The sequence below is a fragment of the Anastrepha obliqua genome, chromosome 3 (assembly GCF_027943255.1).
Source record: "Anastrepha obliqua isolate idAnaObli1 chromosome 3, idAnaObli1_1.0, whole genome shotgun sequence".
Classification (NCBI taxonomy): Eukaryota; Metazoa; Arthropoda; class Insecta; order Diptera; family Tephritidae; genus Anastrepha; species Anastrepha obliqua.
In genome coordinates this window covers 83,215,857-83,233,425 of record NC_072894.1, presented here as the reverse complement: position 1 = coordinate 83,233,425, position 17,569 = coordinate 83,215,857, and the positions used below count along the sequence as shown (strand labels likewise).

The 17,569-nt window shown below is 33.1% G+C and overlaps 1 protein-coding gene across 4 annotated transcripts in view; it reads right to left on the bottom strand.

Moving 5' to 3' along the window:
- LOC129242751 (potassium voltage-gated channel protein Shab) overlaps positions 1-17,569 on the bottom strand; it is a 164,112-nt gene that overhangs the window by 63,874 nt on the left and 82,669 nt on the right. For 2 of the 4 annotated variants that reach the window (XM_054879565.1, XM_054879567.1), the window contains exons 5-6: positions 3,902-4,125; positions 3,130-3,594 (exon numbers count right to left, since the gene is read on the bottom strand). In XM_054879565.1, coding sequence (XP_054735540.1) covers positions 3,130-3,594; positions 3,902-4,125 — 689 coding nt within the window. The remainder of the gene's footprint in view (positions 1-3,129; positions 3,595-3,901; positions 4,126-17,569) is intronic. The other 2 variants (XM_054879566.1, XM_054879568.1) reach the window with 1 other exon arrangement.

Here is a 17,569-nt window from a genome sequence, read left to right as displayed (position 1 = left end):
CTGAGACTGTGCTCAGTAATTCCTGAAAGCTTCATAGTGGAATCACATTAATTTCATGAGTAATATTCAAATACGAGGGTTGCCTTTTGTATTTCATGTGGAATCACATTAACTTTACGAGTAATATAAGGGATGCCTTTTATATGACATTTTGTGTTTGTGTTTTGTAAATTGAGACAGGAGCGTATTGATCAACTTACTTCGACTTTGGCGTTAAAGCACCAAACTTAGTCACTGGCCGGCGTTCTTTGCAGGAGGAATTTTGTGATTTCCATCCATTAACGTTGTTTTGCCAGAACTAATCGATGCTCTGGGTCAATTGATAACGAGTGCTACTTTTTTCGGCCTGGTATTGTCAAAAAAACAAAAACTGTTCAACCGAATCGTCTGAAATTTTAATATGCTGTTCTCAATATCAATGGCAATCGCCCGCACTAGAATTATATTATTATTTCAATTACTTCCTATTTTTTTTATTAAAAGGCTGATAAAAACCCGATTTTTAGAGTGTCAAATTCAAAACCGTGCCGTTTTGTCAAATTTATTTTTTTTTATTCTAGTACGGAACATAGCTACAGTCATACTGATTAATAATTGTTTTGGTTTTTGGGTTTCAGATAAATAGGAGAGCCAAAATGAACCGTCCATGTTCAATTTTTCGGGAGCTTTAGGTAAAAATAGCAGCAGTTGGCCCCGATCTGCAAGGCATAGGGATGGCCTAGGTAAATCGAAAATATTAGAAACATAATTTAAATAAATACATCCCAATTTAATTTCATGACGAATTTTCATTTGCTTTACGTTTTAAGCCATGTACCGCCTGTATTCACCATTCAACAGGCTAACAAACGAGCATCCCAATTTAAATGCAATTAAAATACTCGTATAACAAAAGTTCAATGGCAACCGACACGAAGGCGGCGAGCTTGCGTGCCAACTAATCACGTGATTATGATTATCACGCGAACGAATAAAGATACAAATGAGGCGTAGTTTTACACCAGACAGACACACGCGGCGTTTGCTTGTCTGTTCATGCGCGTTTTGTCTGTGCTCAAGCGCTATTTAGTTGCCACATTTTGTTGCATGTTGAAAACGTAAATAACGTGCAACAAATACTGTTAATGAACCGGCTATTTTTTTTGAAAATGATTTACAAAATACTCCCTGCATACAGATCCATTGATTGTTGATGCGCTTGAAATTATATTTAGAAAAATAAAATTAATAAAAAAAAGTTAAATGTAAATAATTAGAAGACAATATTTCTCTTATGAGTTTGTAATTGAATGAAAATTACTTAATTATATTTTAGTTTAAAACAATACAGACAACACAGTGATTTGGTGAGTGAAACGGATTAATTAATTCAACTTTAAACAGATACGATTACTAAAACGATTAAAAAATGCCGATAAAGGAGTGGGTGGATGTAAGAAACTATATGTGGCTACAAATTTTGCTTGTGTATAAATATTTATGTATGTGTGTGTGTAAACGCGTTGTTGGTTGAAGGCCTTATCTCGATATGAAACCAGCATAATACATAAAAAATATATATTTTTCTAAATATGAATGTCGCAAAAAATACTTTTCATTTTTTTATAACTTTAGAATCTTAAAAGTATCTTACTATAATAATGCTTTCATTACGAGACTGCTTCTTAAATTCAATTATAGATGATATAGTAAATCTTCTTGCTTTCTTGTGAACGTAATTTTTACTCGTTAAAGTCATCGGAACTAAGAGAGTACTGTCACGTAAAACGTAAGGCCAAGCTTAATTCAAAGCTTTTCGGTCGTACATCCAGTGAGCATATCGCAGAATTATCTAAAAAACTGTGACATTACCTAACAAAGACTATATGTGCCAATTTTATAGATTTGCACGACTACATACATACACCGTACCGAATGGGTAGTGCGTGACTACTATTAGCTATAAGCATGAGAAATCACAAATTACACAAAATCATTTTCTAGTAGCGTTCACCCTCCAGAAGGCAATGGCAACCTCTTTGTGTGTGTTTCTACCATGAAAAAGCTTCTCATAAAAACCAGCTGTTCTTCGGAAGCGGCATAAAACTGCGGGTTCTTTCATTATCCCACTAACATCAAGGCACACTCGACAAATTGGAGCAGAAACTCGGCCAAATATCTAAGAAATAATGTACGTGCTAGTTCTGGGAGAAAGTATTCTGAAGCATGATACATGTGTCAAAAAATAGAGACAATCATATATGTACTGAAAAACCTTCTTGGCCACTAATCCGAGCTTGGCGATCGTTTGAGTTATCGGTTTTACGTTTGCCGGGATGACCCGGATTTACATATATCGTGCCAATGATTACCACTACTGCTGCATCCAAAAAATATTTACAGGGACTGTTTATGCTATCCGAATAACAACATCGTTTAAGCCGCATCATCGTTATTTGATCACGGCCCCTTTCTGCCAGAAGATAATCCTTAGAATCACCGCTTTGTTTCTGTTATTCGATAGTGAATTGGGTTCGTAAATAGCACACATTTTTTGGCTGCCTTCATGAAATTTTTATTTTGGCCTTAGTGATACTAAAGAATGTGTGGAATTTTATGTTTTATAACTTTATTGTGGAACGCTTTAACACCCAACTGGCTAAAATAAACTCAAAATTGCCAAACGAATTTTTTTGAAATACCTTTATTGGTATAGTAGGATATGGCACACTAAGAACATCCAGCGGAAATCAGTCAGAACCCTTTACTTCACCTAAAATAGTATAGCTGCCACTAAAACCTTCGTTGTGCTGCTCTTAAAGGGTAAAATTTGAGGAGAAGCTCAGTCTAAATAACTCTGAAGCGCAGTCTATACGTATATGTTTGCTTTCTATTCAATTCGCTATATATCCATGAAGTGAAACGTTTAACTCCTATGTATGCCGACTTTTCCAGCTCACCTTAAGTACTGTTAAGGTTCTTTTAAGTTTACTTTTAATCGTCAATCATGCAAGGTTAACTTTATCGAGAACAAGGCTGCTTAAGGTTTATGAATACCTCAATGTATTATGTGTGGTTGTTTGCGGGTGTATGTGCGTCAGTGCTTGTATAAAGTATGTATGTGTGAGTTAGAAATTCAACTGCACTTACCCCAGGTGCTATCATCATTTGCAATGGCCGCGGGCCGGATGGCACCAACGACGCGCTATCACCCGCCTGCGAAGAGTTAGCAGCTGTGTCATCCGCGCCAGACGCTGTCGCTGCGGCTGTTGCGGAAGTAGAGCCCGAACCAATCGCATTACCGGCTGTGCCTGCCACATTCGCACCGCCATTAGCTGCGGAAAGGACAACTGTATTGGCGGTTGCTGTTGTTACTGCTACTGTTGTACTGAATAAAGGTGCTGCGGATGTTGTTGTGAGTAGCGCATCCGCTTGCTCCCGTGCCAACTGTTCGAGCTTCTCACGTTGTTCGCGTAGCAACTGCTGCTGCAACTGTCGCTGTTGCTGTTCACGCTTGTAACTCTCCATGGCCGTCATGGACGTTAGGTGGGCATTCGGAGTATCGACATAACTATAAGGAGGAACTGATTCCTGATCAGGTACAGATGGACGAAACTAGTCGTTGGAGGAGTCATAGAATACGAAAATAAAGAAAAGCTATATTAGTGTGGGCAAGAATTTGCGTCCCTATTGGTATTTGTTGCATGACAATATACGAGTATGTAGTCCGTAAATAGATGAATAAACACAATCAGTACTATAAATTTTTGTAGCAAATGTTAATCCATGAAAAAGATACGAAAAGATTAGTTGAAAACACAGTTTACCCACAACACGGAGCTTAACATGCATACATACGCACGTACATATACATACATATAGTATGTATTGAATAATTGAGATTCCCATTTGTCAAACTTACGTGATGCGTCATATTCGAACTCCTCAAATTGGCCATATGATCGTAGTTCCGGTAGCAGCCGGCGCCGGTGGTAGCCGGATTGCGGCCACCGCCACTGGTCGACTCGCCATCTTCGGTGCTATTTCCATCAGTCTGCGAGAGATTGTGCCCTGTGGAGGACCGTCGTAGCGCGTGGGTTAAACGATGCCAATTTTTTATTGATCTATTGCGACTTTCGCGCTTTTCTAATTTTCATATTTTTTTGTTGTTTTTTAAATTATGATGAATCGCATGATTTCATATGTGGATGTGTGTGTGTGTTTATATGCAGATATGTTTGGTAAGCAAGTGTAGGCGTGCAGGCGTACGATATGTTGCAACGAGCACAAGTGTGATAATGTGGCATGTTGCCGTTGATGTGATGGCGGTGACGGTGACGGCGGTTATACATTGTTGATTGTTTTTTGGTGGTTGGTTTTGTTTTTGTTTTCAGTTTCCGAGTGCAGTTAGTCAAGCGCATATGAGATTGAATGAAATGATTGAGTTGAATTAATGCACAGATGCGTTTGGTGGTATCGATGTATGGTGTTGATTGATTTTGTTTTTGTTTTTGGTTTTTTTGTAATTTGTGGTTGCATCAATCAGTTTGTATAAGCGCAGTGTTTGTCGTTTGCAATACGCAATCATCCATGAATGCCATTCAGCAAACAACAGTTGCGATTGCGATTATTATTTTCGGATTCGAAATTTTGGTTTTTGTTTCAATGTTTGTATGAATTTAAGTATATTTGTTTTACCGTTTTGCAATAGTACAACCGCCATATTTAAGCATACAATTTTCAACATAAATTTCATTTCACACAATCATTCATTTTTTTTCCCGTAATAATTTTTAGGTGTAATTTTTGTAAATTTTTCCAGTTCAGTTGAGCGGAAACGAAAAGAAAGGATTTGAAAGAATTTATCCAGTTAAATAGTTGCGTCACAGCGTTTAGTAGCCTCTTAAGTAGAGATAGTGCAACAACTTACAACAACATTTAGCGTTGATGAGACGACATAAAACAATTTTTATTATTATACTTTTATAGTACAACAGTGGTAAATAGCAAATAGACACAAATATTTATGTAGTTACATATTTACTTTGTGCGTATTTAAGTAGCAGTAGATGTATTTGAATACATGTAAATATTTGAATATTTAATGATATCTTAGTAAGATATAATATTTTTAGACGCTTTAGGTGTTAGTAAAAAAATTACGCAGATAATTTCTTAATGGTTATTTTATGTGTGACACAAATTTTTATTTTTATTAGTTTTTTTTATATTAAGAAATAACAAAAAGGTACCATGGTACTAAAAATACAAGTACATACATAGTTTTTTACTAGTTGGAGTGAAAATTGTACAGCTGCTCTTTTCCGTATTGGTAACACATATAGAAATATGGTGAAAATTAAATTATATTTTATTTAAGTATTTATATTGCCTACAGATCGGTACTAACTACATACATCGTGATTTAATATTATACAAATCTATGGATTTATTACGCTAAGAGTCGTAATTGTCATGCACTGGCAGTTACTAGGGATACGAATCGCGGGATCTCGGTGTTTTTCAATATTTTGAATAACAATCGAAAAAAGTAAAGACAAAATTTTATTACAATATTTTATTACAATACAACTTTTAAATTTTCAAGAAACTTGTCTTAATTTACTTATACAGCATAAATATATGCATATAAATTGAATTGAATGCAAAATAAATAAATTGAATTGAATTACAAATGAATCAACTCATTCAGTCGGGCTGAATAACCTTTTGTTATCAAAAAAGTTTCAGAAGTTAAGTTAAAAAAGCGCTTACTAGTGTATTAATGTTTACTATACAAAGAACCTTGTATTTGCATTCTTACTTCTGTTGTATGCCTCCCTGAAAAACGAATTTTGAACCTAGCGTAATGAATTTTTGTATTGCTTTAAGATTTCTGAGCTTTAAAACCAGTTTCTCCGGAATATTAAATATGTAGTTTTATTTGATGGTATTAAGTGCTTTGAGTTATTGTATTTTTACTCCTGTTAAAAAACTTATATCTCCAGGCGAATTCCGAGACTACTTGTAGAATATACCGAAGTCCCGAAATTCAGGGAATACTTTAAAAAGAAACCGAAATCCCGAAATCAAAATTTTCCGCTAATATTGGCATCCCTTGTTACTGTTCTATTTCTACAAATGTCCTGCTTTATAAACGCGAATATTTACTAAAGTATGTCTCTTTTATTGCTTGAGGTTCGATAAAATTAAAGGACAATTTTCTCAAATAGCCATCAACATGCCGCTAAATACATATGTTTATGCTTTTCAAAGTCTTCTAAACTCTCAGACCGATATAGTTAAATGTCAGTGACCGGATGTGTTTGTGTAAGATGAGCATTCGGTGGGTCCTGGGCATACTGGGCATAGTTAGAAGTACAAAATCTTTTATGAAAGTTGCCGCCTCGCATGTGAAAAAAGCTGCCCCTTGCCTTCTATGGACCAAATGTTGAAACTGGGTTTGCTATTACTGAGCTAAGCTAAGCTAATTTAATACAATATCTAAAAATGTGGCAATTGATTTTGTATTGTCTACGCAAGCTTTTTTAAGTTTCCAAACACTATTTCTCAATGTTAAATTTGCTTTAGCTTTGAATTTTAACTTTAATCTTATGTATCTGATATGTATGTAGTCTGTAAGAGATATTTGATGGACTAAAATAAATAAATAAAATTGTAGGCTCTACCATTTGTATTAAAATATTGAGTTTTTACTCTGGCGTAACCGATTTTATTAAAATAGATAAAAGAAAAAAGATAAAAGTAAAGTTAAAAATGTTATTAGGCATTTTAAAGTTTTAATAGTTTTACGGCTGAGCTAGTAGATCTCACTTTAGTGGCTAGAAAATTTCATTTCTTAACCAAACTTAGAGTGAAAAAATAAGTATTGGCAAAAGTTGCCCTAGAAACATTTTTTTTTTTGGAGTGAAAAGTAATATGAAGTTTAAGCCATGGATATCACCATGAACTTAATTTTAATAGAACGGAAATAAAATGAAATCAAAGAAAAGCAAAGTTCGTAAAATATAACAAATTTTAGGAATAGTCGATTGTTTGCATTTCAAAGGGAGAGAGTTGAGCGCAAAGTGTTCTCACAAAAGAGTTTCGGCATTAATATTGGGAGGTTGAATTAGTTTTAAAGGTTTTTTTTCGAAGATTTGGAGCTTTATTGTGAAAAAACGGTACAAAATATTTTATTCGAAGTATTGGCCATCGCTAGCCACAACTTTCGCCCATCTTTCGGGCAATTTCCGGATACCGTTTCTCCAAAATTCTGGCCGCTGCTTGGCTATCCGTGACTCAACCCATATTTTGGTAGCCTCGTACGAGGAGAACCGCTGGTCCGCCAAATCGAGACTCATATGCCGGAACAAATGATAATCGGAGGGAGCTATGTCTGGACTATACGGCGGGTGGGGTAACACTTCCCAGCAAAGCGTTCCAAGGTATTTTTTGACAGGTTGAGTAACATGCGGCCGAGCGTTGTCATGTTGCAAAATAACCTTGTCGTGCCTTTTTACCGTTTCCGGCCGTTTTTCTTTCAATGCCCGGCTTAAACGCATCAATTGCAGTCGGTAACGATCCCCCGTGATTGTTTCGCCCGGTTGGAGCAGTTCAAAATATACGACGCCGACCTGATCCCACCAAATGCAGAGGATGATTTTCTTGCCGTGAATATTCTGCTTGGCCGTCGACGTTGATGCGTGGCCGGGCAAACCCCATGATTTTTTGCGTTTTGGGTTATCGTAGTGGATCCATTTTTCGTCACCAGTCACCACCCGATGCAAAAAACCCTTCCGATTTTGTCGCTCGATCAGCAATTCGCACGTAAAAAATCGCCGTTCGACGTCGCGCAGCTTCAACTCGTACGGGACCCAATTTCCTTGCTTTTGGATCATTCCCATCGCTTTTAGATTCAGCAAGCTCTTCTTGGGTTTGGCACGAGTCCTCGTTTACCAATTCCCCCAATTCCGCGTCCTCGAACTTTTTGGGCTGGCCAAGACGCTCCTTGTCTTCGATGTGAAAATCACCACTTTTGAATCGTCGAAACCAGTACTCACATGTTGAAATCGACGGAGTATAGTCTGGGTGGGCCTCCTGCAGCAATTCACGGGCTTGGGCTGTATTTTTTTTTTCAAATTGAAGCAGAAAAGCAAAGCTTCCCGCAAATTGCGTTTCGACGGCACGAAAGTTGACACACTCGGAGCACGAAAACACTGCGTTGTTTATACTTCAGCGAAATGACAGATACTGATAAACAAAGCCTAGGGATGAGGCTTTGTCATGAATATATATTCAGTATTGCCAACGCGATTAAGTGATAAATAGCGCCATCTGTGTGTCACCTTTAAAACTAATTCAACCTCCCAATAGTATAATTTTTATTTATTGTTTTTTTTTTTGGTTTTCTTTGTTTTTTTTGTTTGTTTTTAGGTCATGAATACAATTAAAATTCGTAAAGGCTAAGTAGAACACAGTTTAAATTTACTAATAATAAGAGTTAATAAAACTACTCAAGGAATTCATAAAGCAATATATTAAAAATGAAATATCAATATCAACCTATTTGGAAATTCTCTTAAACTTAGTTAAGCTCAATTAACTCATAGATTCAAAAACACCACATTGAAAAACTCTGAGCATCGGTCTGAGTGGTCTGGCAGGTATGTTAAAGAAAATCCGCTCAGGGAGTACTTATTGCATATTTAGAAATGCATATACGTACATATATACGTATATGCGTGGAAATTTAGAAATAATTTTGTTGACTACAATTCCGAATGCTTAACCTTAAGACTATGCCAGCGCTACATACATATGTGCGTAGATATACACAAGGTTAAAAGGCTCCTTAATAATTTTCTAACTATCCTTTGACGAATATATCTCAACATAGTAATCATTGCAAACCAAGTGGCTAAAATACATACAAACTGGCAAAACAAATATCAGATTACACTTTAATGATAAAACAAAAATAGTTTATTTAAAAAAATGTCACAGCTTCATGGTAATTAGCGTATTGACAGCGACTGTAATTGAGGTGTTTATATGTATGCATTTAAGTAAATATATCAAGAGCTCATATTTTTCCCTATTTACTTGAACGAGTTACACTATGCAACGAGCACGTTATTTTAGTTTTTAGTTTTATTCCTAAGCTCTCGTCTCTGATTCTCTTAGTAGCTCGCTTTATAAAGCCATTCTTAGATTAGATAACGAGGGATATGTGAAGACAATCCTGCAATCCTGTATTCGTCTAAAATGCCTGAAATCCGAAAAAATCCTTCTAAGGGATATCTTTGAGTAACTGCAGTAACCAATATTATCTATCTATCTATCCTCATTGTGTAAAGGTAGTACTATAGAAATACACATTTTTAGATCCCACCTTTACTAGAGAATAGAGCAGGGGTAATAAGGCACTTATCAATTGCGGAAATAGTACTTATCGGCTAACGTAGCTTGTGTGAAGAAGTTCTGAAAACAGATGGGCTTTCCATTAGTATAGTGGGCTGGCGCCATCCGAAGTTCAACTCAGCACACAATTTTACGGTGAGATTCCTAAATAATATAAGATGGGATGAGGAACGACTTAAGCCTCTGAAGGGCGACCATATATGGAATGCCGATGGTTTCAAAGTCGACTAGGTATATGCTATAGAATTATAGCTGAGGCAGTATGCAGATAATGGGTTGACTGGCAAATATATTTACTTACATATATATATATAATATATTCCCAGGACAGTTGGCGCTACTTACGGGAATGACTTGGGTTTTTCCCGACCAAGGGCTGCTGCCCTAGTGAGTTAGGCCTGTCTAGTGCACTTTACCTCACTTGTATACACTCTCGAACAGTTTGCAGGCACTTCAAACTCCAAGCTAACATCGGTATGTCGTTAACTCTTATTACTTATTGCATCTATTGATGCTGCCATGGCTGATACATGGGTAAAGGAATCTGCCATTCCTCGGGAGGAAAGAGACAACCTAGGAATTTATAGGTCAATGTCTACTACAGATCTTTTGACTAACAACCCTTATTCTTACCAAGTATGGTGTTAAAGTACCCGACACAATTCATTTTGCTGATTATTGGAGTGTAAATATAAATTTGGGCGTAGCAAATTTTGCCCGGTGTAGGCTTTTCCATGAAGTGTTGGTCCAAATTTCGCTTCTTAGGATTACCGCACCTAATAGCATGTAGCCTAATTGGATTATCTGAGGACCTGGCGAGGTTCCTCCATTACGCGTAGATTAGTGAAGATCTGCAACTGAGTAGAGATTGGCTACAATAGATCAATTCTGGTCGCAGGGCTAAGTGAGTTGCTCTTTCCTTCTCCAATAAATTTAAATTAATTTAATTGTATTTTAAGCGCTGGCATCAGCGTTCAGCTTGAACTTGCTAATGTTTGATAAATAAACATTTTCATCATATTCTATGGTGTATTTCTTAGCGTTGATAATAGGGTTGCGGTTACACGAAGTGCTTATAAATTTCGGTAACGAAATTTGCCGGTTGAAGAATTATCAAATATCTGGTAAAGTGGAGAATAGACCTATCAGGGACAGATGTCTTCAACGTAGAGATCTGAATCTATTGAACATATAACGTAACATTCAGTAGACGTTTCTATAGTGAGATTTTCTGTTATTCCACATTTGATAAATTTTTTTCTTCGGTGCCTGTGAATACCTTGGTTGACGATCTAGTACACTCATTGGGTGCTCTTTTAGATCGCTAAATTTACTATAGCGGGGTCTATTTTTGGCGCAGTAAATTGGCTTTTCCTAAAAACTAATGCTCTTATGTATTTCTCAAAAGTACTGCCCAATTTGGAATGGACCTTGTATTTATTTATGTAGAAAAACTGCAATATTGCGTGGGTTGCAGCAGACTGCACTGTCTAATTACTAGTATCACCTTATAGTAACGCTTCTAAGGCTACTTGCATACAATTTTGTTATTATTGTCTACATTATCGACAGTTTGCCTGTGTTATACGAAAAGCTATCGATTCTATCTACAATTTGAGACTACTATCTACTAGCTTCCTTCTAAACAATTCTTCAAAGAGGCGTGAAACAGGCTGAGGTAGCCTTAAATCTCGTCTTATGCAATCTAGTTTTTTTCATACAAATTTAATTAAATTTTACATGTTTACCTATGTTTTCAATATAAGCTCTCAATATAAAATTCATTAATAAAAAATTCAACATTTAACATTTATCCAATGAAATTGTTTTGAATGAATTGATGCTTCTGATAAAAATACATGTAGGCTTATATGTTGATGAATATGAAGATGGAATGAAGCTAAGTTTCCACACATACGAAAAAACTGATATATTTATTTGGTTTGGTTGTAGCTGCAAAGGGTCTACAATGTTATATTTTTAAAACATATGTATGTAAATAGATAGTAGCATTATTTATTATATTCAAATGTTATTTATTTGGCTAAGATAAAAAAATGTCTACTTGCTGCTGTTGTAATTGTTAAAGAGCCATTTTTCAAATCTCTAAGCTTTTACGTCGAAATACATAAGAAATTTTTTTGTAAATTTTTTAGCTTCTAAATATCGATTGAAAAAATAATAATTAGGTACATATGTATTTAATTAATTGCATGGAAGCAAACACAATAAATTAAGTAGCTAAATATGTTAGTAAATATGCTAGGAGGATTTTTTAAATACCGTTAGTGTAAATTATGTTAAAAACTTTAAAGTAACTAAGTTTTTCGAAGGAACAAACATACCTACATACATATGCACATACATATATATACGAATATTACACGTGTAAGTGTGCATGTATTGTACTCGCTTGTACCTACATACAAACAGATGTACATACATATGTTTGCAAAGTAAATGGCGCTCTACACATACATAGAGGAACTACATAATCACAGCCTACGTTAAAGCGTCAAAAATATGACAATAATCAATGCATAATGAGTATATTATGACTTGAAGATACATTTAGTTACTAGCATTTGTCTATGTATATACACATACGCAGAGACATTTTAAAATTCATATACACATACATAATATATATTGCTTAACAAATACAAGTATAGACATACATAGACGGGAATAGACAAATCAGAGCGAAAATTACATTACACAGTGAAATTATGCTCATAATTCTATAAGTAATATCATATATTGTACATGTAAATAGTTATGGAGTATGTAGAATGTAGAAAAAGTTACGGTTTCCGTTAAGTTTGCTTGTTATTAACTACGTAAGTACGTGTATGCATTAACATATTATATATGCTTTGGAGAGATACACGTGGCAGTTGCGCATGCAATTAGTTCGAAGGATTTAAATTTTCGCATTCGGCTTGAGCAAGAAACACACACTGGTATACATTTGAATTCAATACTATAGAAATGAAATTTGAGTAGCTGATATGGCAATTAAATTTGTTTTCATGTATAGCATAAAATTAAAATATCTGCAGAAATTAAATTGCCGCGTAATTTCACATTATGCACGCGTGATTAAAAAATTTTATAATAAAAATATTGAAAGTAAACAAAACGAAAAATACAGTAGGTAATAATAATATATGCAAATTCTTAAATAGCTTCATAAAATATAACAAATGCACAGAATGTAAAATATAATTAAATTTAATAGCAATGAATAAAGATTAGCAGCATCAAAGACTGTAAACTTTTTTAGCGAGACAAATTTTATTTTTTATATTTATTTTATTTATTCAGTTTGAAAGAAAAAAATCCATAATTTTAAATTGTCATTGGTATTGTACATAAATAGGGTACAAAAACAAGAACTTTATACATACAGTTTGCCAACTATTGATAAAGTTACCATTAAAATTATATTATTTATTCAAACATAAGTAATTACATATATATGTGTGAGCGAACCAGTGAAAAATCAGTGCAAAACACTGCTCTAGCAAAGCGCTAGCTTACATACTTTTCTATATTGCACTAATCTGCAAATCGATCGAATCATCGCTACGTACATAAGTAAGCTGAAACACATTATTTTGGGCTAGTTCATTGCACGTATTTGAATATAACGCGAAAAGTTAATGGAATACCATCGATAAACTTTCAGGAATTGCTAAGCATAGGCTCAGATATTAACGAAAAAACAAGAAAGAAAAAAATCTGAGAGGGCGTGTTTCCCACAAATGAAAAAAAAACCCAAAAATTTGTATTTTTTAAATATTTATTTTGCAAATTTATTTTTTTTTAATTGAAATTGTATCCTAAACTAAAAAAAAAGAAAATTAAAATACGAAGTAAGAATTCAAAAATTGTTAAAAAGAAAAGAAGATATTTGACTTATTTTCCAAAAAAAAAAATGTTCCTCTAAAAAATAAAGAAAAAGAAAAGAAATAATAGTAAAAATAATAAAAATTGACATTGAATAAATCCCACTAAGAAACTTTCGAGAATTATTAAGCATAGTCTCAGTTATTAATGGAAAATGTATGCATTTTTTTACCCTTAATAAGTAAAAAAAAATAAAAAATTAAACTAAAATAATAAAAATTTAAAAACTGACATTGAATAAATCCCACTAAGGAACTTTCAAGAATTATTAAGCATAGTCTCAGTTATTAATCAAAAAAAGGTATGAAATTTGTATACTAAATAAATAAATAAAAATAAAAAATTAAACTAAAAAAATAAAAATTTAAAAATTGTTAAAAAGAAAAAACGATATTTGACTTAAAAAAAACTTTGAAAAAACTACATGCAAACATTTTCAACAATGAACAAATCCCACCCAGAAACTTTCAGGAATTTATTATTATTATTTCAGATATTAATAAAAAATAATAAAAAATCCAAGAAGGTGTACTTTTCACAAATAACCAAAAAAAAAAAAAATTCAAGAAGTTTTGAATAAGGAATAATTTTTTCCCAAAATAATAAAAAAAAACAAATTTTCTCCTAAAAACATAAAAAAAGTAATAATAATAAAATTTAAAAATTTATATTGAATAAATCCCACGAAGAAACTTTTAAGAATTATTAAGCATAGTCTCAGTTATTAATACAAAATTTATGAAATTATTATCGTAAAAATAAATAAAAATTTAAAAATAAAACCAACATTTGCGACATTGAATAAAACCCTCTAAGAAACTTTCAAGAATTACTAAGCATAGTCTCAGATATTAATGAAAAAATACGAAAAAAAACTGAGGGGGTTTATTTTTCACAAAAAAAAAGGAAATTAAAAAAATTACAAAATTGAATATCTTTTTAATTTTTTTTTTAATACAAAAAATGTAAAAAAAATATTTAAATTTAAAAATTGTCAAAACAAACCGAACCAAAACTTTCAACATTGAATAAATCTCAAATTTATATATTCTTTTATTTTTTGCGTCTTTACAACACTTCGTGTGATGAACTGTTTCGAATTACAGTCTCGATATTTTTTTAATATAAATTTACATCACTTAGAAGCTTTATTTTTTCTTTTTTCAGTGAATTGAAAAATTCAGCTCACCCAAAAGATGGAGCTAACGCGCGAAAACTTTCGTGCGATGATTCATTACGATCTTCGACGTGGATTATCGAGACAGCACTTTTGGCGTTGAAGGACCACGCTCAGCCACGAGTTCCAAAATGGATGTTGATCCTAGCAGTATGAATTTTGTGAAGGTCGTCCAAAAACGATTGTGGTGTCAGAAACAATCCATGCAATATCGCGTATTAGTGAGACCAGCTCAAATTAAGTACTGCATTTGGTTGCTAGGAAGAGTTGTTTTCGTCGGATAGCGTACAGCTCTCACATAACGGCTCAAACTGAAGAGTTTTTGATCACGCAAAAAATGGAATTAATCGGTCATAAGCCTCACAGCCATGTTTTGTCACCTAATAATTTCTTTTTGTTGCCGAGTATAAGAATAAAAAAAAAAAAACTGAGAAAACTGAAAAAATTGCTTAAACAGCTCAATTTGGAGGTATCCACTTCTGAGTGGCAAAAATGCTTTGAAAATTAGTTCAAGCGAGTGCAGAAGTGTATCGACTTCGAAGAATAATGTTGTGAGCAACAGTAAAACCATTTGCATTATTATTTTATTATGATGTCAATATTGGGCGAAAAATATAAAAGGCTACTCTCGTAGTAATTGCCAAAAGGCCACTACTGATTGAAAATATTAACAATCGATTTTGCCAAATGTTCAAGGAATTCGTTGTCAAGCGAACTGAAGTGGTACTCCAAGTTAGTTAAATGTATGTTAACAAAAGGTGTTCGTAAAAATAAAAAATGTGCATTCAAAATTTACTCATTTTCAAAAGCTGCTAGATTATTAGATAAAGTATCAAAAAATATTTTAGTGCTGCATTTGCTCACACACGAACTATTCATAGCGTTGCCAGAGCGCTAGAAAACCGAATACTAAAACTACAATTTCATTTGACTTGAATTGGAGTAAGAAAATACATAACAAACCGGTTTTGGCTACTTAGAGTAAATTTCATTATGGCGAGCTAACTGAAGGTTAACTCAACACTGTGGAATCAAAATTTATTCAATAATAGGTCATACGTTAAGACTTAAAGTTAATTCGCCACTGTTAGATGCTAGATGTGATTAATTAGTTGACATACTGTATATGGAGGTCATTTTGTTTGAGTAAAAATTTTAAGTCAAAGGGAATAATTCCATATGACCAAGAAGAAAAGAGATAATTATGTAATAAGCTATTTATTGAAAAGAAAAAAATAATAATAAGATCAAAAATAAAGCGAATATTTTCGTATACTTGAAAATCATTTTAGGCAGATCTTTGTAAAGTATCGATTTTGTATGATACATTTTTAAGTAATTTTAAAAACGACTTGCCTTTGGTTATACATATGCTTTAATCCATCTGTTAAAAATATTCTTTAAACCACTTGATGATAGAAATTTGCAAAAAGTGAACATAATTTTTTGTAATAAAATATCTAATTTATAAAAAATAAAACATTTTCTAATCTACACAAATTTGTGCTTTCTGCCTATGGATGTTCCTAAAAAAACAACGGTTTTCACTTGTTTCAAACAAATCCAATATATTTCGGTTTTGGAGGAATTTAGCACACTACAACGCTGACATACATACATATATATTGAACTTTCTTACATCACTAGACATTTATCGGATGCTCTTTTTGTCGTTTATATGTTTTTAGTAAGTTTTTTTTTCTTTGGAACATAGCGGATTTCATATAAAACACATTTTTTTGTTTATATTCTACATACAACGCGTAACAACAACATTCGTTCAGTGGTTTTCATACACATATGTATATGTAGTTATTACATATACTTACATACATTCATATATAATAATTATAATAACAGTGTTTCAATAATTAGTGTACATCATAGTTTCGCTAAATACACATAGTTAATGCTATACATACACATGTGCATCCATACTACTCAGGATATCTATGTATGGTTGTACATAGTACCGTTATATCGTAACAATTGATTTCTATGTGACTAATGCGTTTCGAGTTTTTATTTTAAATGTTTTTTTTTCATGTCCGCAGTGTTGTTGTTTTTACTGATTATCGCTTTCAGATCTTAGCTACTTTAAAATATCAAAAACTGCTTTGGCTAAAATTAATATCAATAAATAAGGCATTTTTTGTTGTATACATACATATACATAGGCATATACATTTTCGTATGCGGGTATATGCATGTAAATATCGCAATATATATCGTAATAAATTCTTGTTAAATATACATTTGTTTTTTTTTTCTCACAATTTGTATAAGCTAAATGAATTTAAGGCTTCCTTGATTCGCATTTTTTACTATAAAATTATGCTAAACTCTAACAAAACACATGCATGCATACCTATTTAGTTAAATAAAATAATTAAGAATAATTGGTGCATAGTCATATGAGTTCATATAAGTTCCTATGGTTCCGCAGAGGAATAAAGGGAACGTATTCATGGTCAAGTTAAAGTCGATTCTAAATACATTGCAATTCTTTTTCACTAAAAGTGCACTTTATCTTAGTAATGGTCGAGTTAGAGTAGACTTTTGCTGAAAAAAGTCGGTTCTTAACTTAAAATTGGCAAAAGCAGGTACTAGACCAGTTAGCGAACTGTTAAAATTAAATAACATTTCTATCTAAATTGTGTGTAATTTTTGCATGAATTTTTCATGTCTGCTCAAACTGCTGCGTTTGGGCCATTATTTCGAAACTGTTGAAGATGTTACATTGCTTAGATTCCCAGAAATGTGTAAGTAAAGGTTCAACTCATTCAAATTAGATGATAACGATTTTTATTCTCGTTGCATGAAAATAAGTACGAGAATATTTCAAAATTACTGATATTTTTTCCTTTGCCATTTATCAGATTTTAACATTCAGACTGTTAATATAAGGACAAGCCTACTGATTTATGTATGTTTGTATGTAGCTGAATAAATGGCGGGTTATAAACATAGATACATATCGAGGGCTTATATTCAATATGACCACGAAAATTAGTTTTTTATGGTAACAATTCTTGACTCATCTATCACTTATGACATTAAATTAAGAAAAAAAATGTT